The sequence below is a fragment of the Perognathus longimembris genome, chromosome 5 (assembly GCF_023159225.1).
Source record: "Perognathus longimembris pacificus isolate PPM17 chromosome 5, ASM2315922v1, whole genome shotgun sequence".
Classification (NCBI taxonomy): domain Eukaryota; kingdom Metazoa; phylum Chordata; class Mammalia; order Rodentia; family Heteromyidae; genus Perognathus; species Perognathus longimembris.
Genome location: NC_063165.1, coordinates 63,977,189 through 64,003,210, shown reverse-complemented (window position 1 = coordinate 64,003,210; position 26,022 = coordinate 63,977,189). Strand labels below are relative to the sequence as shown.

At 40.7% G+C, this 26,022-nt stretch overlaps 3 protein-coding genes across 4 annotated transcripts in view; 1 reads left to right on the top strand and 2 right to left on the bottom strand.

Annotated features, from left to right (window-relative positions):
- Mcf2l2 (MCF.2 cell line derived transforming sequence-like 2) overlaps window positions 1–26,022 on the bottom strand; it is a 241,384-nt gene that overhangs the window by 104,535 nt on the left and 110,827 nt on the right. Inside the window, exon 15 of the mRNA XM_048347033.1 lies at window positions 21,238–21,320. Coding sequence (XP_048202990.1) covers window positions 21,238–21,320 — 83 coding nt within the window. The remainder of the gene's footprint in view (window positions 1–21,237; window positions 21,321–26,022) is intronic.
- Window positions 1–26,022, top strand: part of B3gnt5 (UDP-GlcNAc:betaGal beta-1,3-N-acetylglucosaminyltransferase 5) — a 43,820-nt gene that overhangs the window by 4,372 nt on the left and 13,426 nt on the right. The window contains exons 2-3 of one of the 2 annotated variants that reach the window (XR_007211060.1): window positions 190–294; window positions 13,894–15,773. Coding sequence is in view for 1 of the 2 variants with exons in the window: in XM_048347034.1 (XP_048202991.1) it covers window positions 14,194–15,333 (1,140 nt within the window). In the remaining variant the exon portion in view is untranslated. Of the gene's footprint in view, window positions 1–189; window positions 295–13,893; window positions 16,262–26,022 lie in introns of those variants that run through there. The other variant, XM_048347034.1, reaches the window with a different exon arrangement.
- LOC125351932 (60S ribosomal protein L11-like) lies at window positions 10,887–11,480 on the bottom strand. Its single transcript, XM_048347035.1, has one exon. It carries the CDS (start codon window positions 11,471–11,473, stop codon window positions 10,940–10,942), a length of 534 nt encoding a protein of 177 aa, XP_048202992.1. The 5' UTR covers window positions 11,474–11,480; the 3' UTR covers window positions 10,887–10,939.

The following is a 26,022-nucleotide window of genomic DNA, read 5'->3' as shown; positions in this document are numbered from 1 at the left end:
TTAGCACATAGTCAATATCTGATGTGGACCATTCTTTGTCAGTAGGTGATCTCAAATAATCCTCAGAAAACATGGGTATGTTGCTTAGAAGTAAGTCCAAGAACATGTGACCAGTAAAATGTAAATATAATAAATTACATCTTTTCAAGCTATAAACTCATCTTTTCTACTCTCTCTTGCTCCCCTCAGGTCCCAATTCCAGGTTGCAACCCATCAATGCTGATTCTTTGGTAAAGGATCTACTTGAAGCAGCTCTTAAGTCATCCTAGCACCGTGCCTGTGGCCTCCTACACAGTATGTGACAAGTTAGTATTTATTGAACTAGTAAAGTCTAGGATTTAGTCACTCTCAGAGTTGCCCAATGTAATGCCCTGAACAATGGTAGTTAACATACTGTAATACATGTTGCTCAGTGAGACAAACATACACACGCACACACACATATAATATGATACAAATATTATTTTTTATATAGCATACATTTTTCACTTTGGTGATTGAACCCAGGGCCTCATGCATACTAGGGAAGAGATCTACCACTTGATCCACCATTGTACTCTTGGGTTTATGCTACCCGTTTCTTTTGTCTTCTGTGGCAAACCCTCAATCAAATGTTTCTAGGTGCAATGTTCATAATGAGACAGATGGACTACCACTGAGAGCATATTAGCATTGTGGTATTTGTGACTCTCCACTTTTCTTACCATGGTATAAACTAGTTGTCTTTTTAATTGCCTTTTTTGTGGGTCTGGTACTGGGCTTGATTGACCTTAGGGCCTTTTGCTTTCATTTGGCTTTTTTCATTCAAAGCTGGCACTCTATCTACCACTTGAATTTCATTTGCACTTCCAGCTTTTTACTATTAATTGTAAATAAGTCTATTAATCTAATTTTACTATTAATTGTAAATAAATCTCTGTTTGCCCAGGCTAACTTAGAACTGTGGTCCTCAGATCTCAGCCCTCTGAATAGCTAAGATTACAGGTGTGAGCCACCAGCTCCCAGCTCTAATGGCTCTAAATGCTTTTTACCGTCTTCTCCTTAGCTTCTATCCACAGTTCTTTCCACTTGTGTGCTTTCCAAATTTTCTATACTGGTCTCTCTGGGGATGTCTTTCTGTTTGATCTTTCTACTTTCCCCTTGTGAACCAGCTTAATGGCTCCCTGTTACTGACTTTCTTTCTAAACTGTCTCTTCTTTCCTCCCCAAGCCACATTTGAATTCCAGACAATACTGGGCCCTGCTTTTTTGCCACATCTCCCACACAACCATCCCCCTTCTGTCATTTCAGAGGAATCCTTTCCCCATATTGGTCATGGTTTAACAATTGGGATTTGAATGTCAGATTCTGAATGAATTTTCCGTAGCCACCTCTTCCCCCAACTGGAATGCAACATCTAGTCTACATAGGTGGAGATAATTGATTTCAAATATACCTTGGTCAGTTTTTCTGAATCCTAGGAAATCTCAAGACTCTTTGAAACATCCTATCTGAATGAGTGTTGATCTTCTAGTGTCCCAGGTAAAGCAGTCATTGTGTGTAGAGCCCTAGTGGGTGGCAGGGGTGGGGCCAGGAGTGGTGGCAACTTTCAGCATATTTCATGTGTTATTAAATGTACAGCATTGGCTGTTAGGTAACTGATTTACATTGGTGAATCATATTTTTTGCCTGTCATGAGCCTGTTTTGAATATATCTTTAAGTTTTTCATGTTATTACTGAGGAAATTTTTGATTTTTTTTTTCTTTTTTTGGTGCTGTTACTGCAGTTTGAACTCAGGGCCTCCTGCTTTTGCTTGGCTTTTTTCTCTAGGCTGGAGTTCCACCACCTAAACCACAGCTCTATTTCTGGCTTTTTGCCAGTTAATTGGTGATAAGAGTCTCTTGGACTTGTCTGCCTAACCTGGCTTCGATCTTGATCCTCAGATCTCAGCCTCCTGAGTAGTTAGGATTACAGGCATGAGCCATTGGCTCTCAGGAATACAACTTTTTCATAAAAGAATGCTAGCTTTTTCAGGGATAAAGGATGATTCCTATGTGTGTGACTCCTCCGCTTTTAATTTACCCAATAATTGGGTGATTGTCACTAAAATTCTCTTTGAATTTCCCTTTACTGCCTCCTCCCTTCTTTCCTCTTCCCTATCCCTCTCTGTCCAGAGATTCTTCCAACTTCTTTGGGCCCAAAGGACATAGACTCATGAGGTCATTCATTTTTGTCTTGTCTAGTGCTATTAGGACAAAGAAGAAAGAAAAGGAGAGCAGGATAATTGAGTGCATGAGGACTAGGAAAAAGGTTATGTTAGTAAAGAAAATGTGAAAAAGTACTAAAAAAACGCAGGAGGCGATAAAGCATAAGTGACTCCAAATTTCAGATAGTAAAACAAATTCCTGGTTGTTGCTCTTTCCTTACTCTGTCCTTCTGGGAAGATCTCTGGCAGGGTGGAAGGGCAGTGAACAGCTGGAGACTGGCTGGAACTGGTCAGCTGCTGTGAACTGCCTGGGGGCCTGGAATTTATGAAGGTTAAATTGTTAACCTGGTATCTCCATGCCTCAGTGTCTTATGCAAAATGAGGAGATCATTTCTCTCTGATAGGTTGTTGCTAGGCTTAGAGTGACTGGGTATGTGCAATGCCTGAAGTGTAGAAAACATGCCCTTGTTACTAACTTTTGCCAGCAGGGATAAAGAAGTGTGTGTCTTCAGTAGACCAGGAAAAACTGACAAGAATATTTAAAGAGCAAGCAGCCTCGTCAACCCAAACAACTGTGTGGCAAGCACAAATTCCAAAGGCCAGCCTTTGGAGAGCAAATGTTTGACTTCTTAATATTTCCATCTTTTCTACTTCGAATTCCTCATAATCACTGGGAAGTTTTAGTGACTTAATACAACTACTCTGCGACACAATACTGCTCAAAGAAGTTCCATGCCACCAGCTTTCTTAGCAAAGACGCAGGACTTTTGTTCACCTATTTCTTTATTTGCTACTTCTCTCTTCATCTCCTTCACAACCAGCAAATTGAAATCTGCACACATTTGCTTAACAGGGAAACATATACCTTAATTTACATTCACACGGTTCTAAACTATATAATAGGTTTTTATAACTTCTGCCCTTTGTCACCGTGCTTACTGATTTGGAATTTAGTCTTTGAATTAACACTGAATCGGGAAGTAAATTTATAAATCTATTCTTTGTAGAAAGATAATAACTCCAAAAAAAGGGCTTTTAAAGTTTGGTCATGGCTTCAGCTAAAGTTTTATGACTAAAGTCATATCCCACAGAAATATCTGAAGAAAACTGCTAGTAAAATGTTTCCTTTTTTAATAGGACTTACTAGAAACACCCAAACTTGAATTAAAGAATAATATGAAAGGATATCAAATTTCAGGTTGCTTCCTTCTTTCCTAAGCAAATAGAATAGGCAATTAGTACTAACTTGTAAGCAGTTGTGTCATTACAGAAAAATTTACCTCTCTTTCTTTTGAGTTATGCCTGAATGGCAACTAAAAATGATCTCTCACATGGGACTTTGAGTCGAAGTTTAAATGCAAATGGCAAGAAAACTTGACTTACTGACTGGAGGAGTGTTGTTAGTTTCTACTCATCTTGTATAAGTATACTTTTTTTTTTCAGTACTGGAGTTTGAACTCAGGGCCTTGTAACTTGGTAGGCAGGCACTCTACAACTTGAGTCATTCCTCCATCCCTTTTTTGTTTTGGTTATTTGCCCTGGTGAGACTGGATTGAAATCTTCCCTTTTATGTTTCCTGCCATAGCTGGGATGACAAGTAGGCGCCACCGGGATGTTTTCTGTTTTTTTCTGTTAAGATAGAGTCTCATGAATTTTTTAGCCCAAAGTGGTCTCAAATCAGTCTTCCTAATCCTAGCTTTCCAAGTACCTACAATTATAGGTTGAGCCAATGCTCCTGGCTAGCATGTCACTTTTAAAGTAATGACTAATTCATATCACTCAGAGGGATATTCTGAATATTAAATTGGTTTTCAAAATGGATTCAGGCTTATTTTCTGTGAGTCCATTTGAGAGCAACTTTTAATACAACATTTATTTCTGCAATAAGAAAAAAAAACTAGAACTAGATGGAATTGCTCACTTAGGGATTTTTTTAAATTTTGGTGTGTGTGTGTGTGTGTGTGTGTGTGTGTGTGTGTGTGTGTGTGTGCTGGTTCTTAGATTTGAATGTAGGGTGCATTCTCCTTTAGCTTTATGGCTCAAGGCCATAAGAGTCTCCTGGGATTGTCTGCCCACTGTGATCCTCAGTGCCTGGCTAATTACTTACTCTTCTTCTAATCCAGTAGTCTTTCCTTTAAATATTGTTGTTTACTAAAATATAGTATTTTAGCATTTTGTTTTGTTTTAAGAACAATTAAAATAAGAGAGGACCATTTCATAGTTGAGTTTTAATTCTAGATTAGTATTTTCCAAATTTATAGGAGATAGTGGTTTACCCACCCACATTATGAAGTTTAGGTATCACTCAGTTAAAAGCGAAAAGAAGAGAAGTGCCAAGTGTGCACTGCCTATGATAAGGGCTTTGTGAATGCTAGATAAGCACTCTACCATGGAGCTATATCCACAGCCCTAAAAAAGGCTGTAAACAAAATTGTAGTGACTAGAGCACTTTGGTGCCTCCTTCAAATTTGTACCCCCCCCCCCCCAGACCAGGCCTCCCCTAGCAGGACAATTTACCCATGGGACAGAGCGCAGCATGTGAGGATGAATTAGTGACGACTGTATACTGCCTTGGCTCCTCTAGGAAGCAGGCAGCAGGTGAAGTTGTTACAGAGAGAACAGGGCTAGGAGGGGAACATTGAGCATGGCTGCTGATTGGAGAAAGCCAAAGACAGGAATGAGAAGGATGTTGCAGCATTTGAAAGCTGCCCACAGCTAGGAAGCCATTTGTGGTGATGCTGCCTCTATGTGAGTTACATTTCTCCAGCAGCCCTGCAGGAATTGTAGCAGTGGAGAAATGATCTAGGGAGAGGTGTTGTGGGGTAGAAGGGCTGGACCCAGAGATAGGAGAGCAAAGATATGTTATGATTCCGCATATAAGACAAGGAAGGGACGAAAAAAAGGAGAGCTGGGCATCAGCTCATGTCTGTAACCCCAGCTGCTCAGGAGGCTGACATCTGAGGATCATGGTTCCAAGCCAGTTTGAGAAGGAAAATATGTAAGCCTTTTATTTCTAATTAGCCACCCAAAAAGCCATGAGTGGACCTATGTTTTGAGTTGTAGAGTGTCAGCTTTGAGTGAAAAGGCTAAGGGACAGTGCTTAGGCCCTGAGTTCAAGCCCCAGTACCCACCCCCCCCAAAAAAGGAAAGGGGGATCAATTGCCACAGGAGGTGGGGTAAGGGATCCTACCTGGATACTGAGAGATCATGGATGGGGTATGAATGTTCTAGAGACTTAGTGTCCTAGAAGTTAAGATTTCAGAGGAAATGCAGTTCTGACTGAAGTCCCATAAATGACTTTCACTGTATAAGTTATCTTGAATGTGTGGGAGATTAAAGGGTATTTGGATGGTACATCAAGATTCCTTAGAATTCTGAGTATTGTAAATCTACTAAATAAACTATATAAACATAGTTTTCCTAATGATGACAACAATATAAAGAATTGATGATTCAAAAGTAGGAACAGAAGCTGTGTGCTGGTGGCTCATGCCTAATCCTAGTTATTCAAGGAAACTGAGATCTGAGGATCCCAGTACCATGCCAGCCAGGTCAGGAAAATCTGTGAGAGTCTTACTTCAAATAAGTATCAAGAAGCCTGAAGTGGAGCTGTGGCTTAAGTGGTAGAGTGTCAGCCTTGAGTGAAAAAGCTAAGAGACCCCACCCAGGCCCTGAGTTCAAGCCTTAGTATTGGGACCTCCCCCCTCCAAAAAAAGAACTATAGACAGAAACAAAGCTATACATTTTGAAATTACAACCTTCTGGCTTTCTCTGTCAGAAGTCACTTGGCCTTCACATGTGAGTCAGTGGTGTTTCTCCCGGAAGATGCTTTCCCTAGCTTCAGCCTGACCCCATAATAGGAAGGGCTCCATCTTTAGCCCTTCCTGTATCTGTCAGCACAACTCAAATTCCATCAGTGTCGCACATGTTGCTTATCCATTCAGTGTTAGCCCCTCCTTTAAAACCCCTCTCTTTATAATGACCTTTCCCTTTTTCTCCTTCCTCTCAGTTCATTTTTTAAATAATCTGCGCATGCAATTCTTTCCTTTCTTCCCAGCAATTACTCCTACTACATCTACCAGCACCTGGCCATCCTCAGGCCTTCCTGAAACCTAATGATGCTTACTGGTTTTACTTCTCTTGGGACTCGTCTCTTGTGCCTGGAGTTACCTCCCAAAGTACTGCTGACAGTGTTTGTACTTTTACTGTGGTCCAACGAAACTTTTTTTTTAATGTAAGAATAAATCTCATCTCAAATAAATGGTAAATGCTCTAAGATGAAAAACTATAAAAGACCACTTCACGTTCTTCCACTTGGATGGCTCACACAGGAAATACATCCTTGTAGGATTAATTCAAACATTGGAGGCTGAGGTTGTTTAAGTGGAACTTCAAGGTCATTGGGGCCTTACCACCTTGATTAACACTTCAAAATTTCCAGCAGGTTTTCCATAAAATTTCCAGTAGGTTTTGCATAAGATTTCAGGGTTATACTCTACAAGGAAATAAGTTGACAGCTTGGGTGAGGTAGCAAAAATCAAAGATTTTGGTAGGGAAATTAGTCTATGTGTTGTTTTTTTTCTATTTGTTGGTTTGTTTTTCTTGGAGAATTTTAAGGAGGTCTCTTGTAAGCTAGACATAGTGGTACATATTTGTAATACTGGGACTTGTAAGGCTAAACCGAGATTGAGTGTTTTGAAGTCAACCTGAGCTTTATAGTGAGTCTCTGTCTCAAAACAAAAACAAACACTAACAACACCAAAATAAAAAACAATTGTCTTGCATGTGAAGAAATTCTCTTTTTGGATAATTGAGGGGCACAGCTCCCAGATTAGAAAGTATTTGAATGTTTTCTACCACTTTTTTTCTGATGTGTCCTCACTTATATTTTTCAAACAACTTTTATCAAAGAGAAAATAATATTAGGATAGCCGTTCCTTTCTCCTACTCCAAGTAGAAACCTAAACTGTATTCCAAACATTTGCGTATTTCCTGCTCAGAAATTCTTTGTTCCATTCTCTCCAGTGCTCTGGTTCATATTTTCAGTAAGCTCTGAGGTCATCTGTAGTTTTTATTTCCCTTCATTATCCTTGTATTGATATTTGCATGTGATAGGTAGATTCAATCAGCAAATTCAAGTGAGCTAAGGCTTTCCCTGAGCACATTCAATGAAACAGGGGTGATCCTAGAGTTTCCAGTCGGTTGATCAGCTGCTGAGCCATGCAATGGGCACACAAAGGAAGCTGCACCCCCAGCGCTGCGCCCTGGCTGGCTGCTGAGCTCTGCATTTGTTACTGCTTTGTTTCCCCAGAGGCCTGGAGTTTTCTTCCACCCAACCAGCAGTTACTGGCTTTTCCCCAATGGCCTCGCCTGCAGTCTGAATATGAAGCTAGAAGGTATACTTGGACCAGCCGAACCTTTATGGTTTCCATCAACAACGCCAGAGCTAGGCAGAGTGTCATTTACTTTGTTCATGAGTTAAGATGGAGTGAAGTGCTTTCTTTCTCTCTGGAGTAGGAAAGACCCTCCTAGGGACTCAATTCTGTTAGGAGGAATTTGGATGCTCTTTTGCTGCCATAATGAATGAGTAGTTTGTCTTTCCTAGATCTTTCCTTCATCATACAGATATTATTGATAGCATAGTTTTTTTTCTTGTATTTTTATTTACTTATTTATGTGTTTATTTATTTTTTGGTGTAGTTCCTGGGGCTTGAACTCAGGGCCTGAGCACTGTCCCTGAGCTTTTGTGCTCAAGTCTACCACTCTGTCACTTGAGGCACAAGTGATAGAACCACATCACTTTTGGCTTTTTGGTGGTTAATTGAAGACAAGTGTCTCATAAATTTTCCTATTCAGGCTGGCTTTGAACCTTGATTCTCAGATCTCAACCTCCTGAGTAGCTAGGATTACAGGTGTGAGCCATGTGGTACTCGACTATCAGTGAAATTTGCTATAATGAATGTGAAAGTGTGGCTAGACAACTCAAATGGCTGCTGAGTTGGGGTAAAATCTTATTTTTGAAGTTCACAAGCTGAACTGAACTAACTAGCATAGATTGTTGGACAGTGTTCTGGTCATTTTTCAGAAGACATTTTGACTTGTTGGAGTCCATATGAAACATTGTAAACATATAGAAAAAACAAGGTAAACCCATATATATCATGGGGAGGGGGATAAGATAACTATTAAGAACCAGCTTCTAGTTTTCAATAGCAGTATGAGCAACAGCAGCAGCACATCCACTTCTGAGTCACAGACCTGATTCACTACAGGGATGTTACTACCTTGGGTGAGTCACTGCGGAAATGGGGTCGGGGCCTGACAGGTAAGAAGCTCAGGTTTGCAAACAGTTGTAAGCTAACACTGGAACTACCTGGGAAGTTAGTTTTGCCTGTAATCTCTCAGATTCCAAAGGCTACTCACATATTTTGTTCCTCTGCCAGGGTCTGTTGGAGTGGAAACTGCAGATAAGCTTCAGTCAAGGCTTTTCTTAAAATTCATAAATATTCAGGCTGTTTTAAACCCTAATGTTAAGAATGCTCACTGAGTATGCCTGTAATCCTAGCTATTAGGAGGCTAAGATCTGAGGATCAAAGTTTGAGGCCAGCCTGGGCAGAAGTGGAGCTGGGACTCAAGTGCTTGAGTCAGCCTTGAGCAAAAAAGCTAAGGGTTAGTGCCTAGGACCTGAGTTCAAGCCTTAATACTGGTATACATGCACACATGTTCACACACACACACACACACACACAATTCTCAGCTGGCATGGCAGCATGTGCCTATAATTTAGGATTCTTGAGGGCGAGGCAGGAAGATCACAAGTTTGAGGCTAGATAGGGCCACATGATGAGATACTACTTCAAGAAAGAAAGAAAGGAAAGAATGAAGGAAGGAAAGGAAGGAAGGAAGGAGGGAGGAAAGGAGGGAGGGAAGGGAAGGGAAGAGAAGGGAAGGGAAGGGAAGGGAAGGGGGAAGGGAAGGAAGGAAGGAAGGAAGGAAGGAAGGAAGGAAGGAAGGAAGGAAGGAAGGAAGGAAGGAAGAAAAGAATTCTTTCTTGCTACACTTTAAGCCTCCAGATCCTTCAAAATGTGCTGTGGAGGCACAAAGCCCTTGCTTTTGGCATTTAGAGATAGGCCTCACTTAAGGGAGCATAAGGAGGTGGGAAAGGAAGTAGCTCCTGAATGAAAGTGATTTTGCAATGTTTCAGCAGATGTCACTGTCAGGTGCTTCCTCCTATCTTTCCTCCTCTAGAACCTCCAGTCCAGAGCTAATCACCCCGTCCAGATGCCATTCTCGTGGTCAGACACACTACTGCACTTACTTTATCACCTTGAATGTATGTACATAGAACTGGGTTTCACAACTCAAGAACTGCACTATTTTCTCTTGTCTCTGTCACTGACTGTGGCTTCCTAAGTTGCACTTTCAGTTTTGAAATCTATACCCTAGGGGAAAGTGCTACCTGTGCAGATGAGCTCTGGTCCTGGCCTTCACTCCTTCCCTAGTAGCCAGAACTCTGGTGCAAGGTAGCTCCCTCTCCAGCATGGCATTTGGCTTCAACATTTGGCAAATGCTTACCAAATTTAAGTATTAAATTATTTCTTAGATTAAACTATTAGTCTAAGTGTCAGAATGTCTTAGGAAAGATATACACAGGAAGAGCAGTGACAGTCTAGACGAGGACCATCTATGGAGAGGGAATGGAAGAGATACCTAAATAGGCTTCCCGGAGAAGGATGCCTGTAGAACCTGGGTTGAGTACACTTCATACCAATAGAGGGCTGGGTATGACTGGCTGTGGTGTGCATACAGGACACATGGTACAGCCAGGTGGCTGCACTATCAGCTAGATAGTATGATGGAATTGCTCAAGATATAGAACCTTAAAGACTCCTGGGTACTATGCTAAATCAGCTATGGCTACATCTTGTCACTAACCAGTAGACAGGCTCAGAAGGGTATAAGGGGTGAAAAGAGATGGAGCAATGACTAAGTGGACAAACCATTTGATAAAACATGGAGGAAAAGGGAGCCTTTCAGATTTCTGGTATAGCTGAAAGAAGTGCATACAGGCACAAAGAATATAGCAATCCGTGTTAAGGAAGAAGATGGCAGATGGGGTTGGAGATGGCATTTGTGCACTCCTGTCTACTTCACTTTGCTAAGAGAAAAACAGAAGGAAGAAGACTGTGTGGATCTGCGGTTTATGAGAAAAAAATTGTTATACACTAATATTTTAATATGTAACATTAATTTTAATATGGATATTTGGGGCATTTAAATAGCTAATTTTAATATTAAGTTTCTATTTAATTTTAATTTCTTTTTTCGAGCAGAAGAGAGAACTTTATTTGGCCCAACTGCTGCCCTGCTGCTAAATCCAAGGCACGTGTGGCAGGCTCTTAATATTTTTTTAATTTTTTTTTTTTGCTCTAGGCTAGCACTCTGCCACTTGGGCCACAGCGCCACACTTCTGGCCATTTTCTGTATACGTGGTGCTGGGGAATCAAACCCAGGGCTTCATGTATATGAGGCAAGCACTCTTGCCACTAGGCCATATCCCCAGCCCAATATTTTTTTAATTTAAAAAATTAAATTAAAGGTTTTAAATACATTTCAATATTGATGTTTTAAACATTTAAATTACTAATTTTAATATTTGTATTAGTATTTTAATCAAATTTATTAGTTTTGTTATTATTCTTTTTTTTTTTTCACTGAGAACATTTTATTGGCCTTTGGATAGAAACAGGGATTTATTTGCCAGGTAGGATGATCCCATCATACTTCTGCTGGAACCAGCGCATGGCCTCCTCTTTGCTGATTCTGTGTTTGGCCTCGATGCAGCCTGTCCTGCGCTTCTTGTCTGCGATGCTGAACCCTGGCCTGCCCAGCACCACATAGAAGTCCAGGCCGTAGATACCAATGCTGGGGTCATATTTGATGCCCAGATCGATGTGTTCCTGGATCCCAAAACCAAAGTTTCCAGTGTCTGAGAAGTTATTTTTTCTTAATTCATATTCCCGCACCTTCAGACCTTTCTCCAGGATTTCTTCTGCTTTAGCCCCACGGACTGTGCAGTGGACAGCAATCTTTTCATTTCTCCTGATACCAAAGGATCTGACAGTGTATCTAGCTTTGGAAAACACTGGGGCCTGCCCTGTGAACTGCTCCAACACCTTAGCTGCCCGGGTCAGTCTGTCTCCACTCTCCCCAACACAGATGTTGAAGCAGAGCTTGCGGATTCGAAGCTCCCGCATGGGGTTCTCCTTTTCACCTTGATCTGCCATGATAGAGACAGATTACTTATTCTTTATTACAAAATAAATTTGGTTAGAGTTTGTATTATAGTTTTGACAAGCAAAGCTTCAACTCCTTCACTCTAAATCTCATATTTTTGGTGTTTTTTTTTGTTTTTGTTTTTGTTTTTTGCCAGTCCTGGGGCTTGAACTCAGGGCCTGGGCATTATCCCTGAGCTTCTTTTGCTCAAGGCTAGCACTCTACCACTTGAGCCACAGCGTCTCTTCTGGCTTTTTCTGTTTATGTGGTACTGAGGAATCAAATCCAGGGCTTCATGAATTCTAGGCAAGCACCCTACCACTAAGCCACCTTCCTAGCCTAAATCTCAGTTTTAAAAAAAGAAATTCCTGTTCCAACTCTTGCCTTGTCTGAAGTGAGCTTTAAGAACTCTTTACTAAGTGTGGTGCCAGTGGTTCACACCTATAATCCTAGTTATTCATGAAGCTGAGATTTGAGGATTGTGATTCAAAGCCAGCCTAGGCAACAAAGTCCATGAGACTCTTATCTCCAATAAGCTGCCAAAAAAGCCAGAAGTGGAGCCATGACTCAAGTGGTAGAATACTAGCATTGAGCAAAAATAGCTCAGAGATTGTGCACAGGCCCTGAGTTCTATCTCTAGGACTGGTAAAAACAAAGAACTCTCTATTGCCATGGATTTTTTTCTTTATTGATACATGGTGTTTTTTTTTTCTTTTTTTAAAAATAAAATTATAGATATATAGATGTAAATATAAAAACATAGAACAGACACAACGCAAGCAGACACTGCCATGTGCTTACTCAGGTCCCTGACATGTGGGGGAGCCCTGCCCCCCTCCCAGATGTGCTTTCCACGTGGCCTGACTGGGCAGGGCCGGGGGACTTTGTATGCCTTGGGGGTGAAGATTCTCCAGTTTGGCAGGGAGAGCCTGAGGGCTTAGAGTGGACGCCAGGTCTCTCCGTCCCCTGGGGCAGCCATACAGCAGCACCCATGCTGTTCCCACCTGCCACCCACGGCCTCCCACAAGAGCATAAAAGCAGTTAAGGCTTTGATGAAATGGACAGCATTGGCCAAGTGCTAATACATGGCACAGCAGCACAGCACACAGACACGGGGACACAAACCCAGTGGCCAGGCGAGACTGGACATCGTGGAGCTAGTACTCCTGCCATTATTGGATGTCTGTCTGTCCATCTGTCCATCCACCTATCATAACCCAGAGCAGGAAGGGCTGCACCCCCTGCAGAAGCATCGACCTTGCCAAATTACAAGCTGCCAGCCAGATCAGTGAAAGGCAATGCGTTAGGAACAGCAGGGCCTCAGAGGTTCAGATCTGTAAGGGGGAGTGGTGGATCATGGGACTGTGGGCCTGTGGAGAGACAAGGGTGGGTGATGGGTGGCAGGGTTGAGCTTGGCTGATGGAGGAAGCAGCCGGGGTCCCCTGTCAGTGCATCATCAGCGGCACAGACCCACAGCCTTGCCTGGGAACCTGTGTGTCCCATGAGCAGATGAATGGGTTAGGTCCAGGGCATGGGGATACGCTTTTGGAGGCAGGTCTCTCGCCTGCGGATGCGCCCACATCAGGAGTGGGCAGCCTCATCTCCCTGGGGCAGATAAGCCCGTGAGGATGGGGGAAGCAGCCGTGGGGTTCCTGGCCCCCGGGGCGCCATGGTGAATGAGTGACAGTCAGTTCTCACACTCGTACGTAGTTCCACCCACACCAGACACCTTTCTTTCATTTATTTATTTATTTATTTATTTATTTATTTATTTATTTATTTATTTATTTATTCATTCATTCATTCATTCATTCATTTATTCATTCATTTATTTATTTGTTTATTTATTTATTTGCCAGTCCTGGGTCTTGGACTCAGGGCCTGAGCACTGTCCCTGGCTTCTTTTTGCTCAAGGCTAGCACTCTGCCACTTGAGCTGCAGCGCCACTTCTGGTCGTTTTCTATATATGTGGTGCTGAGGCACTCTTGCCACTAGGCCATATTCCCAGCCTCCGGATACCTTCTCACCTTCTTAAACGGTGTGTGCTGGGCAGGGCTGGTGGAGGGCCTCATGGGGTCAGCAACAGGCCTCCGGCGGGCCAGGCTATGTATCAATATACCATACTGATTTAATCCATCTCATATTTTTATGACATGTGAATTGTAACTACACATGATAATAGCTACTTGGGTGACTTTTCTCCCCTTAAGTGTGGGAGGAAAAGGGATGTCTGTATTCTAAAAGAGAAGACAATATTAAGTAGTTAAAAAAGTATAAACAACAACTTGCTAAAAATATACTTGTGTACCTTATTAAAACCTTTATAACTTTCTGTGGGGATTAGCCAGATTACATTTGATTTAAGGAATTAGGAGCAATTCGTTTCTTTCTGATAACTTGGTAATCCTCTGACTTGTTATTGTTTTGCTAGGTTGCAGCTCATGTCCAGAGAAAACACTTTCTGGAGCAGCTGCAGGAGGTCACTTGGCAGACTTAATGAAAGATGCCGAGGAGGAGGAATTTCCATGCCAGTGCCCTCCATGTATGCTGTGTTCCGTTCTTTTGCAACCCCAGAGAAATGGTATTAAAAGAAAATATTGTGTGAAATAAGAAGACCTGCTTTCATTTTTTCACAACTGACATATATTGAGAAAGATCTCTTCTACAGCATACCAAGTTCTGTGGTCTGGAAGCACTCATTTAAAACTGATCTTAAATAAAACACAACCAAATGGACCTGAGAATGTTGGTTAGTGGCAGAAGAGTAAAAAAAAGGCAGTTTCTTCAGTTATTTGCCACTTGTTTCATATTAAGCTTCATGGTTTTTTGGAGATCAATTGATAATTCCATTGTGAGTCATATGAAGTCCTACTCTTACAGATACTTAGTAAATAGCTATGACTTTGTAAATGATACCCTGTCACTTAAGTATGGCTTAGAGGGACCTCGATACCCGTACTTGATTAACCACAAGGAGAAATGCCAAGCTCAAGATGTGCTCCTCTTATTGTTTATAAAGACGGCTCCTGAAAACTACAACCGGCGTTCAGCCATTAGAAAAACATGGGGTAATGAGAAGTATGTTCGATCTCAACTGAACGCCAACATCAAAACTCTGTTTGCCCTAGGAACTCCTAATCCACTGAAGGGAGAAGAACTACAGAGACAACTGCTTTGGGAAGATCAAGTATACAGTGATATAATTCAGCAAGATTTTGTGGATTCGTTCTACAATCTTACTCTGAAATTACTTTTGCAGTTCAGTTGGACAAATACCTTTTGTCCGCATGCCAAATTCCTGATGACTGCTGATGATGACATATTTATCCATATGCCAAATCTTATTGAATACCTTCAAAATTTAGAACAAATTGGCGTTCAGGACTTTTGGATTGGTCGTGTTCACCGTGGTGCCCCTCCAGTTCGGGATAAAAGCAACAAATACTATGTCTCCTATGAAATGTACCAGTGGCCAGCTTACCCTGACTACACAGCTGGTGCAGCCTATGTCATCTCCAGTGATGTAGCCGCCAAAGTCCATGAGGCCTCACTGACCCTGAATTCTAGTCTCTACATAGACGATGTTTTCATGGGCCTCTGTGCCAATAAAATGGGGATAGTACCACAATACCATGTATTCTTTTCTGGAGAAGGTAAAGCTCCTTATCATCCCTGCATCTATGAAAAAATGATGACATCTCATGGCCATGTGCAAGATCTTCAGGACCTTTGGAATGATGCTACAGATCCAAAAGTAAAAACGATTTCAAAGGGTTTTTTGGGTCAAATATACTGCAGATTAATTAAGATAGTTCTCCTTTGTAAATTGACCTATACGGACACATATCCTTGCAGGGCTGCCTTTGCCTGATTTAGTACTTGAATGTTGTAATGTTTTCCTGTCACTGAGCCAAACCTGGATGGAGAAAGCTTTCAATGTCCATCTACACCCTAAGTAAAATGAATGTGAAAGATGAAGGTATTTTGAAAGCCTAATCTCTCCAAATATTTGATCACACAGGCTACCCAATATAACATCTAATTTATGGCCTAAACTCATTAAAAGGAATTCATATTTTTAAGGCCCTGGACACTCTCCCTTATCTTGTAAACTCAAGGCAAGTACTCAACCACACTTCCATCTTTTCGCTGGTTAACTTGAGAAAAGAGTCGCATGAACTTTCCTGCCCTGGCTGATTTTGAACTTCGATTCTCAGATATCAGCTTCTTGAGTTACAAGTGTGAGCCACCAGTACCTGGGTATTTGTTGGTTTAAAACAAAATTCATGCAAAATTCAAGGCTTTGCTTATGTAGAGGTGTAGAGAACTTACTAAGAAACAAGGAAGATACCAAGTGAATGTACAGTAATGCATTTCAAAGAAATGAATACACCTTTAGTGTTGCAGTTGGTTTTTGTTAAAGAGCACATGGAGGAAGAAGGCCAGACAACCACTGGCACAGTGGAAAGGACACGAGTCTAGTAATGTCTTTTGTCTTTATGTTGTGAAAGCTCGTTTCCTCATAAATAGTGGAATTACCTAATGGTAACATCCATGTAGCTAATTACCTGGATAGTATTGGTATCATTTAAAATATATTTCTATCTTCTTTGTTTTCCAATATTTAGTGTGAAATTTCAGAAAATCATTAGTGCCATCCTAACTGGTACTTGATGAATTTATTTCTCCTAATGTTACAAAATGACACAACATGGAAAAGTTTTTACCTGTTAGGATCTTTTTCTAGAAGCATTGTTAATTGTGATGGGATGATTTTAACTGAATCATGTATCATTTTGTGTGTGTGTGTGTGTGTGTGTGTGTATGTATGTGCTGGTGCTTGAACAGCCTGGGCACTTATCCCTGAACTATTTTTGCTCAAGGCTGGTTCTCTTCCACTTTAACCTTAGCTCCACTTCTGGCTTTTTAGTAGTTAATTGGAGATAAGAGTCTCACGGACTTTCCCTGCCTAGGATGGCTGTGAACTTTGAACCTCAGATCTCTGCCTCTTGAGTAGCTAAAATTACACATTGAGCCACTGGCCTGTCAATTGGTTTTTTGTTCTGTTTTGTTTTGTTTTGTTCTGTTTTGCCAGTCCTGGGGCTTAGACTCAGGGGCTGAGCACTGTCTCTGGCTTCTTTTTGCTCAAGGCTAGCACTCTGCCACTTGAGCCACAGCACCACTTCTGGCTTTTTCTATATATGTGGTGCTGAGGAATTGAACCCAGGGCTTCATGTATGCGAGGCAAGTACTCTACCACTAGGCTATATTCCCAGCCCTGTCAATTGGTTTTTAAATATTAGATACTTGTGTTCAAGGGAGTTTTTTTTTTTTTTTTTTTTTTTTTGGCCAGTCCTGGGCCTTGGACTCAGGGCCTGAGCACTGTCCCTGGCTTCCTTTTTGCTCAAGGCTAGCACTCTGCCACTTGAGCCACAGTGCCACTTCTGGCTGTTTTCTGTATATGTGGTGCTGGGGAATCAAACCCAGGGCCTCATGTATACGAGGCAAGCTCTCTCGCCACTAGGCCATATCCCCAGCCCCTCAAGGGAGTTTTTTGAATGTTATTTGTGTACAGGAATAAGATAATGAAGGAAATTTCTAAAGGAAAGATAAGGCTGAGGTGAGGTGTAGCTCAGTGGCAGAGTGCTTGCCCAGCAAGGCCCAGGGTTCAGTCCCCAGTACTGTTGACACACAAAAATTCAGTCTCTTATCTCTGTAATTTATAAGATAGATCCCAATAGAATAAATCAGTATTCGGTTCCCACTTTACAGTTTTTAATGAAGAGTATTCCATTAAGCTATAGTAACTACAATAATCTGTTCTTTGCTGAGATAACTATCAGAGAAATCATAATCTTTTAAATATTTCAAGCTTGAAAACAAAATTTTTTCAAAAGGGAGGAATGGAGAAGTTGCAGAGTGAGATTGATAGCATTTGTAAAGCTGCATGTTCTTTGTAATCAGAGATCTAGCAAGTAAGTTGTACTTATTTTACAAGGCAGGATAAAAATGTGTTCATGATCCATCCCCTCCCCCAATACAGAAAGAATCTGGTGATGTATGTTGCTAGAGAGAACTTATATGGAAGGCAAAAATAGTGACTTCAGCAAAAGCAGTGGAACTGATTACAGAGGCACTTGCAAGTGAACACTCAGAAATGTCCTTTAATAAGATACATTGGGAACACAGAAAACAGAACTAAAAAGATTCCTAGTGTACCACAACTGGATGATGATATTTGTAACTTGTAGCAGGTAGACTTTTAATTGTTTACGAAAATCTTTATTTTTTTTCTTTTTTGAAATTTGAGGATTGTTTACATTACTTAGATAATTTAGTATTTTTAATAAATGTCCAGATTACAGCATCAAACAGTTTAAAGTATAGTGATTTTTTTAGAATAGATTCATGGTTTGAGATCAGTAAAAGTTTAAATTTTCTGGCTATTTTTAACAACTGTAGAGAACAACAACAAATCAAAAACCATTTTGACAAAACAGATTTCTAATAAATCTTTATTAGTTGATTCTTGAATAACTTCACCTTTGGGCTGTATGTACCCTGTGTATCTGTACTTGAGCCTGTTCAATATTGCTGTTGGTTTGTAAACATTGTGTCTCTGGCCATCAAAGTGATCTTGTTTACAGCAGTACTTTTGTGAAAGCTATTTATTTGTTGATAGAATTCTCTTGAAATGTGTTCATCTTTAAAAACTATATTTTGCTTAGAATAGAGGTTTGAATTTGAAGGAAATATGAAGGTACTTCCTGTTTTGAGAAGAAGGAAGTTGCTAGATGATTCCTTTATCAGAATGAAAGTACTAAGAGAAATATTTGTAAATACAGGTGTTCTTACCTTTTAAAAAGGAAGGAAAAAACTCTTTTGGTGCTTGAATATAGGGTTGTTTTTTTTTAAGTCAGCAAAGGGAAAACAAAACTATTAGCCTAGATGGTCACTTGAGTAAAAGATGGTTGTACACACACAGTGTTATTTGTCAAAACCTTCTTACCTCTTGGTTGATTCATTTTATACCAAAATGTTAAATATTTATATTATTTGAGTTTTTCTCTTATATGAAAAAATAATTAGTGTTTTTTTTTAAATCTATGGTTTCCAATAAACAACTTAAAAATTGTCAGTAGATGTGTACTTAAACTCTTGTGTGAATATCATGTTTTTATAATCAACAATTCTGTCTAATGACAGAGAGCTGGGTAGTTGTCAGTCTGAGTCCTGTTCCTGTTGAGGCTGCTGTGCCCAGGGCAAAAGATAATTGAGTCCTTCACATATGGAGCCAAGGAAGGTGCCTGTTAATTAAGTGACTTATGCTGGAGGGTCTAAGGTGAGGGAATATTCTTTTCCTAATAATTTATTCAGGAAGGGATGAAACAAGAACATGTAGCCCTAGTGTCTTAGACATCATTTGAAGAAGTTATGCTTTCATTTATTTGCAATTGTTCTTTAGTGGTCTAAAAGTTGATTTACAGTACAGTCATGTTGTTTAATGTCAAGAGTGTTCCTGTGCCTTCTTTGGTGGTTTTTGTTTTTGTTTTTGTATTTTTCCAGGCATGGGGCTTGAGTTCAGGGCTTGGGCACTGTCCCTGAGCTTTCCACTTAAGAGTAGTGCTCTACCATTTTGAGCCACAGTGACAATTCTGGTTTTCTGGTAGTTAACTGAAGATAAGAGTCTCACGGATTTTTCTGCCCAGCCTGGCTTCTAACCACCACCCTCAGATCTCAGCCTCTTAAGTAGCTAGAATTACAGGTGTGAGCCTTAGGTGGTTTTCTTATTTTGTTGTGATGTACAGAGGGGTTGCAGTTACATAGGTCAGATAATGAGTACATTGCTTTTTGGACAGTGTCATTTCTTCCCTCATCTCCTAGTTTTTCCCTCCTGACACCCCTCCCCCACAAACTGTATAGTTCATTTTCAACATAGTGTCTAGTGAGTATCGCTGCTGCATTTGTTTGAGGACTCTGCTCCTATCAGTCAGTTCTGCATTCTGCAGTAGGACAAGCCTTAACCACAGCTTTACCTACAATATCCTTTTGCTCCAGACCTCAGAGGCTCCATCCTGCTTCCAGCATGGAATCTCAACTCCTCTCTTTGGTTTTCAAGGCCCTCCCTGTATGATCTTTCTTCATCCTCTCTAGCTTGGATTTTCCCACAGCCACCATTCTCCATTGTGAATGTCATTCATGCCTTACTAAGTTTGGTTTCCTTGGCCACAAGCACCATTCTTGGAAAACCAACCTTATCTGTGCTCCTTCTTTAAACATCTCTTCCTACCCCTCTCAATTTTATACTTAATAGCATATATTAATATCCCACCCACTAATTGATCCCAGCTGTAATATGTGTTCTTGAGGGGGCATAATACTCAAAACAATCTTTTCCCAAACATAATAACAGTAATTTATTTTGGCAAGACATCCATTATGCAAAGATTATTCTTGTGTTTGATTCTAATGTTTTATATACTTCTTAAAAGTTCATAATTTGACAAAATCTAAACATCTTGCTATTTCAAACCTATTGTGCCAATCAACTCTAGCCCTAAAATGTTTGTATCAGTTGTGTATCAAAACTCAAACCTATAAAATAAAGAGCAAATAGGGAAGTACATATTAGACTGTTAGAGCAGCAACTGGTGATGGTATATAGGATGGTAGAACCTTCTGATGAATTTGACTAGTGTTGCTTTTTCTCAGTTACTGTGCAAGAACATGAGATATTGTTTCCTGAGTTCAATGCTATAAATTTTCCCTGTGTGTTTCTCTTTAGAAGTATGATTCAGTGATTTACTATCAATGTAATGATTTGTCCACTAACTGAAAGGATGTATTTCACTGAGACTTCTATAATTATAAAAGTAAGTATGGGTTTTAGCAATAGAAATTTCCAAAAGATAACTTCTGTTGCAAAAAACAACAGAACACATCACTGGCAAATGGTGGTTTTCAGAGAGCAAGCAATCAAACTCACTTCCAGAAATGCTCAAAACCATGAGGAGTTGGAGGTCATTCATTGTATACCTCAAGGGCACATTTCAGCAACCAAGAGTCCACATCTGTGTTTTTTTTTTTTTAATTTACCATACAGTGAATGAATATAAAGTAGTATAGGATAATAAGGGTCTTTAATCAAGGAGCAAGTGCCTAAATTCATTCATTTTACAGAAATATTTTGGAGGCTGGCTGGGTGTCAGCCATGATAAGCCCTGGGGATAAAAGTAACTGGATTCAAATGTAGGTATAAATAGTGTGACTCCTACTAGAATAGAGATTACAATAGGGATTCTGAGTAAGTGTTTTAAAATGAATTTCCCCTTGGTGCTTTGGTTCTTAACCAGCCCAGTTTAGCTTTCTGAGCATTCACTTACATGCAAGTACTTTCCTATAGACCAAAAATAGCACTGCATTTGCGTAAATTGTGTCTTTGGGGAACTATGAGCTTTAAAAAAATACTTAACCCAATAACTAGGTCTATACCAACATTACTTTGAATTTAGTATTCTCTTTGTGCTCCATTTTTAAAACACTATCCTTGAAAGTTTAAAAGTTTAACTTGTAAGGGCTCCTTTTCAGTTCTCTTTTTGATTACTTTTGTGGAATGCTTGAGTTTTATTCTCAGGTACATAATGAGGATTACTATAGAGAATAAATGCCGTGGCTTTTATCTGGGAAAGATAAGGGATGCCATTTAAAAGGACCCCTCCCCATGGGTCTGCAAGAGTCCCCCTTGCCCTTCCTCTCCATGGACCTGCTGCCTTACCTGCTGGGGGTGAGGGCTTCTCCTGAAAGCTGCTCCAGCATGGGGTTGTCTGTGTTGTGACTTCTTTCAAGTATTTCTTCATTCTAAAGTGGAAGAAATTTTGGTAAGACTTGGTATTTAAGGGAGTGTGTGTGTGTGTGTGTGTGTGTGTGTGTGTGTGTGTGTGTGTGTGTGTGTGTAGGGCTTGCACTCAGAGTCTGGGTGCTATCCCTGAGCTATTTTGCTCTAGACTAGCACTCTACCACTTGAGCCACAGTTCCACTTTTGGCTTTTTGGTAATTAATTGGATATAAGAATCTCATGGATTTTCCTATCCAAGCTGGCTTTGAACCTTGATCATCAGATCTCAGCCTTCTGGGTAGCGAGGGTTACAGGTGTGAGCCATGGATACCCAGCCTTTATTATGCTTTTTACTGGCAGTTGGGAATATAGCTCAGTGGTAGAGTGCTTACCAAACATGCACAACACCCTAGGTTTGATTGCTAGCAATACATCCCCACCCACCCACCCAAGAAGACTTGTTAGCTGACCATAATGGTCATCAGTAATTGCAGCACTCAGGAGATGGAGGCAGAAAGATGGGAAATTACAGGTGGGCCTTGTTTACATAGCTGACATCCTGTCTCAGAACACTACTCCTTAAAAGAGCTGCTGTCATTAACATAGCATTGTATCTCTTTCCCTTTCCAGATATTCCAGTCTTACTCATTTTAGGATCCTTACCATGTGACACCGGATATTTACAAAGTCACCACTGTTTGTGACAAGTCTTTCACTATAAAACTTAATCCTAATTATGAAGTGAATTGTGTTCCTTCAACTTCATTGACCTATTGTTTGTGAGGTAGATGACAGAGTTTCTTGTTTCAGGAAAACATAGGGTGGAAAAATACAGTGATTGCAGGTGTATGTCTGGACTTTGTCACCTTTTATGATGAACAATACTGTCTCTCTGATACCATCTCTCTAACTGACAGGCTTTGCCCTGAATGGTGTTGCTTCTTCCTTGCCTGTTGAAAGGCCTAGCACAGACTTGGTTTCCACAGTTTGTATTCTTGCTGTTGTGTGTCAGACAGGTGGGGTGAGGACAGAGGAAGACTTCTCCTCGCCAACCAAGTTTAACAGAATTCTACATCAGTACCATTTAGAAGATCCAAAGACTGGTCAAGGAGCCTGCAGCAAAGGAGGCTGTTCTGTTTTCAGTGTGCTTTTTGTTGTTGTTATTGCCATGCTTTAATTAGAGTTTAGCTAGTTGAATTGTGTTCTACTGTTGAAAGTCTGGCCATTACCCCCAGGAAGTACAGCACATTCTCTCACACACAAAACTGTTTTCAGTTATTACATAATTGAGGTGATACATTCTGTTATGGTATGTGTGTGTGTGTGTGTGTGTGTATGTGTGTGTGTGTGTGTGTGTGTGTGTGTGTGTATGAGGGCTTGAACTCAGAGCCTGGACTCTGCAGCTTAGCTTTTTTGCTTGCAGCTGGCACTCTACCACTTGGGCTCCAGCTCCCTAGCTTTTTGCTGGTTAATTGGGAATAAGAGTCTTCTAGCCTTTCCTGCCCAGGCTAGCAACAAACCTTTGGTCCTCAGATCTTGGCCTCTTGAGTACCTAGGATAACAGGTATGAGCCACTGGCTAGTTAATTTTATTTCTTTTGTGGAGCTGGATGCTGAATTGACCTAGTATACATCACATCACACTACTAAGTTCCATCTCCAGTTCCATGCACTCTATTTTTAATTATGTTGTTGCTTTTCATAATGTTTATGGATTTGTTTTCAATGCAATCAACTCAAAGAGTTAGATCTTGCCACTGAGACCTGTAATTCACTCCTCCTTCTCCTCTTCTCCTTTTTCTTGTTCTTCCTCTTCCTCTTCTTCTTCCTCCTCCTCCTGCTCCTCCTCCTCCTCCTCCTCCTCCTCCTCCTCTTTTCCTTCTTCAAGTGTGTGTGGGGGGTGGGGGTGGGGTCCTGGGGCTTGAACTCAGGGCCTGGGTATTGTCACTGAGCTTTTCTGTTTTACCATCTAAGCCACAGCTCCATTTCTAGCTTTTTGATAGTTTGTTGGAGATAACAGTCTCACTGACTTTACTGCCTGGGCTGGCGTTGAACCACAATCATCAGATCTTAGCCTTCTGGATAGCTAGGATACAGTGGGAGTCACCAGTGCCCAGCTTGTCCATTATTATTATTTATTTGCTTATTCTTGATATCAGTCCTGGGACTTAAAATTAGGGCCTGTGCATTGTCCCTGAGCATTTTTGCTCAAGGCCAGCATTCTACTCCTTAAACCACAGCTCCACTTCTGACTTTTTTGGGTATTAAGTGGAGGTAAGAGTCTCATATACTGCTTTCCAGAGTTCAGCCACTCTGAGTGGCTCCACTCTGGACTCTGGAAAGCAGGATGGAGGTTCCTCCAAAGAGACAACTTAGAGCTTCCCTGTGACCCAGCAATCCCACTCCTGGGCATTTACTCAAATGATCACAAACAAAGCCACACTAAAGCTACCAGCACAACTATGTTCATTGCAGCATTATTTACCATAGCTAAGATATGGAAACAACCCAGATGCCCCTCCATAGATGAATGGACCAAGAAGATATGGTATATATACACAATGGAATTCTATGCTTCTGTAGGAAAAAATGGCTTGGTTTTTTAATGTACTATGTGGTTATTTCATTTTCATCTTTTTCTCTTTGGTTTATCCCCTCTTGTCACCGTTTTTTAATTTTGGTACTCTGTGTCTTGTATATACGTTTATCTGATTTGGGGAAGGGGAGGGGAATAACCAAATGGTGAGACAAAGGACAAAGGGTGAACCAATGCAATAGTGATACTCACAAGACACTATGTTGGAAATGAACTTTACAACTTGGGGAAGAGAGTGGGGGAGGAGGGAAAGTGGGAGTAAACAGGGAGGGGGTAACAATGTTTGACAAGAAAAGAACTCATTACCTTACTTATGTAACTGTAACCTCTGCACATCAGTTTTACAATAAAATAAAATTTAATTTTAAAAAAGAGTCTCATAGACTTCCCTGCCTGGGCTGGCATCCAGGTGCAATCCTCAAATCTCACCACTCTTAAAATGAAAAGGACACAAATTGAGCCAGAGGTAGAGCTCTCCCCAATAATTCCTTGCTTACTTTTTATTTAAAAGTATGGCCTTGTGCTGGCACTAGTGGCTTATGTCTATAATCTGAGCTACTCAGGAAGCTGGGATCTGAGGATCACAGTTCAAAGTCAGCCTGGGCAGTAATGTCTGTGAGACTCTTAAGCTCAGAGACAGGCCCCCAGCCCTGCATTCAAGCCTCAAGACCAGCACACAAACACATAAAAATGTATGGCTTTGGGCAAGACTACTGCTGCTAGTGCTCTCTCGGTAAAGCAAGGACAATTACATCTACCTGAAGAGGGTTGTAACAGTGACTAGAGATAATGCACTGAAATGCTTACAACAAAGAAATGGTTCTTTAATGTTTGACTGGTGAAGATTCAGTGAAGTGTGGTTGAATCCTCAGTAAGCACTGGCCAGTAACACATTAGTGAACCCAAACACTGGCTAACAGTTACCTGACTATGTGTCACATGACACTTATTTCCCACTCACTATGAGGTATTAGCCAAGCCACTCAGGCTCTTGGTCTGTATAAAATAGAGATGTGGATTTGACTGTGAAACATCCTTCGGCTTACAACATAAAATGCCAAGATGCTTATGCTGCTTCTGATTTTGAGTTGAAAGCTGGATGGCAGCCAAAGGACTTCAGGGGAAATGTTAAATTGTGCTTCTGGAAAGTTCTAGAAAGAAGAGAGCCTATTCAGGTAAAAGCTTACATACCAAATGGAAAACCAAGAAAATTGACCACAGACCATCCATGGCAGCTTTATTGCTTTATTAGTCTCGCTGAGATTTTACAATGATACTTGTTTAAAGCAATATGATATATCCTGTCTCCCTTAAGCCAACTTGACTTATCCCTGCCTCTAGGGTACACTGGAGGTTTCTCAGACAAGTGGTGCTGCAAGAGGGACCCAACTCATCTCACCAAGAGGCCAGGCAGGGGGATAGCCTGTCCCCCACCCCACCCCCGTCCCCCGCAGGCCATTTGGTTCTCAAGGAAAAAGGATGGCAGTGAAAGCAAGCAGGCTGGAAACTGTTGGGTTCAATGTCATCCCCCTCAACCCCATCCATACCCCAGCCTCTCTCCAGTTTCAGATGGTCACTAAGCAACATGCAAGGTATGCAGAAACACCCTAAATATGTTGATTTTTATGTTTTCTCAACCAATTTACATGATCTAATTATTCTGTGACTCTTAATATGTTGAAGAAATACATGCTTGCAACAGTGAAAAAAAAAACCAATTCCTAGTCTGAATGAATTTTATTTCAGTTTCTTTGAAGAATAAATAAATCATTTGAAAATGTGTATTTTGAAAAGCATTAATAACTTTCAATTGATTATTAAAAATAAAAAATTAAATTAAGTTTTCCTCTGATGTTACATGATTTTTACTTTAGAACATGTGAAGAACAGCTTCAGGATCAGCTAGTGGTATCTGCTAGTTAAAGGTGGGACCATCACTAATTACTCCACTTCTTTAAAGAGGCAGTGGACCCTGCCACCCTCCTCACTGAAAACATAAACAGTGATAGTGAAGTGTTAAAGACTTAGTGTTTCTGGCACTGTAAATAAAACTATTATTTATGTAAAGTTGTCATGAAACTGAGGAATAATAATGGAGAAGTATGTTAAGTAAGACTCAGTAATTGTCAC